The 1,570-nt window shown below is 55.7% G+C and overlaps 1 protein-coding gene across 1 annotated transcript; it reads left to right on the top strand.

Moving 5' to 3' along the window:
* Positions 1-782: 782 nt before the first annotated feature.
* On the top strand, positions 783-1,306 carry GMORB2_1164 (small subunit ribosomal protein YMR-31; the record flags this gene model as incomplete). Its single annotated transcript, XM_035463146.1, has 2 exons — positions 783-870; positions 993-1,306. The coding sequence occupies 2 exons, from the start codon at positions 783-785 to the stop codon at positions 1,304-1,306; spliced, it is 402 nt and encodes a 133-aa protein (XP_035324570.1).
* Between the last annotated feature and the right edge of the window lie 264 nt (positions 1,307-1,570).

Here is a 1,570-nt window from a genome sequence, read left to right as displayed (position 1 = left end):
ACTACGAGTCTTCACTGCCAGTGAGAGAGACCGAGGACTCTCTCCAGGCCCACGAGGCTTCCACTTAGAAATCAGTAGATGGCCGGCTATCCACTGAAACTACCCACTGGAACCACCCACTGGAAACACCCACCACTCGCTGTGACTGTGCCTATCCACACCACCTGCAACCCACAACCATCACCACCACCACCTTAGTGGGTAAGAGCTAGCACTAATACCTACTACCTGTTGCACCTCCCAAGTCCTGATCAACTGTTCTTTTATTGTTTTTATTGTATATATATATATATTTTTTTTTTTTTGGTTCTCGGTCTTAAGGTTACCTTTTTTCTAACCCTGCCCTTCTCCTCTTTCATTCTGTCCCTTCTTCTCTCTCTTTTTTTTAAAAAGGTTTTTTTTCTCAAACCTACACCATCTTCTTTGTCTGGCTCGTAATAATACCGATACTACTAAGATCATATTCGTGTCATCTCGTAGTCCGTACAAGACCAATTCTTTTGTCCCAGCTTTTTTTCCTCATCCACTCCGACCAAGTTCCCGAGTTCCCGCTTCTCTCCGGTTCCGGCCCAGAAAAAAAGAACGCGACTGCAGGAAAAGACCGCGCCTGCGACCGTGTGCCGTCCCAGAATTTCTCAGCACATTAATCACCACTTCTCCTTCTCCTCCTCCTACTCTCCCTCCAACATCGCAGTCGCCCGCAACCCGACCATCAACACCCACCCACGCACACACAATACCTCGACAAACCCCACTCCCGAACCTCTCTAGCAGAAGTCACAATGCAGACCACTCGTGTTCTCCGTCAGGCTGCCGTTCAGGGCGGGCGCACTCCCCTGATCCGCTTCCTCGGTCCTCGCACCATCCCCTGTAAGTCTTACTTCCTGCTTCCCGCACCCATTCTCGCTGTCGTGGCCCGGCTACTCCATTCCTCGGCCGTCGCTAGGCTCGATCCGACCTTGGCAGCCTGCTGACAGCCTATCCTCCTACAGCTTCCATCGACCACACCCCCAAGCCTCACCCTGCCTCCCCTTCGGGCAAGCTCCCGGAGGGCTTCGGCTCCGGCCCGCGCCACACCTCCTTCAGCTCCTACCGCGACCACGCTCAGCAGCACGGTCCCCTCCAGAAGTCGATCCGCCCCGAGGCTGGCATTGGCGGCACTCCCGGCTCTGCCCTCGGCTCCGTCGCCGCCCCTCCTGGCACTTACTTTGACGTCTCTGAGCTTCCCGCCCGCTTCCATCGCGCTCCCCTCGATGCTGCCGAGATTGAGGCTATCGAGTCGGGCGGTGCCGCCCTCCTCGGCTAAAGCTCGCCGTCGATGAATAGAGCGACGGCGAGAGCTCTGCTGGGAGCCAATACACCACTGGTCACGCTGGCTCCAAGCACGAGCTGAACGTCACCATAATTCAGGGAGAACAGAGGGTCTACACACCTGGACGCTACATTGGCGGGACCTTGTATCGATACCGGGCGGTGCGGAGAGGAGGGTTCATGTCAACTGCGGCTGCAGCAGTCTTCCGATGCCTCCCATCTGCTCCTATGAAACCCATCTTGGAGAGGGTGGGAGAAG

The sequence above is a fragment of the Geosmithia morbida genome (genome assembly GCF_012550715.1).
Source record: "Geosmithia morbida isolate 1262 chromosome Unknown scaffold_1, whole genome shotgun sequence".
Lineage (NCBI taxonomy): Eukaryota > Fungi > Ascomycota > Sordariomycetes > Hypocreales > Bionectriaceae > Geosmithia > Geosmithia morbida.
The sequence above is the reverse complement of the archived record's forward strand: the minus strand, read 5'-3'. Positions and strand labels throughout refer to the sequence as shown.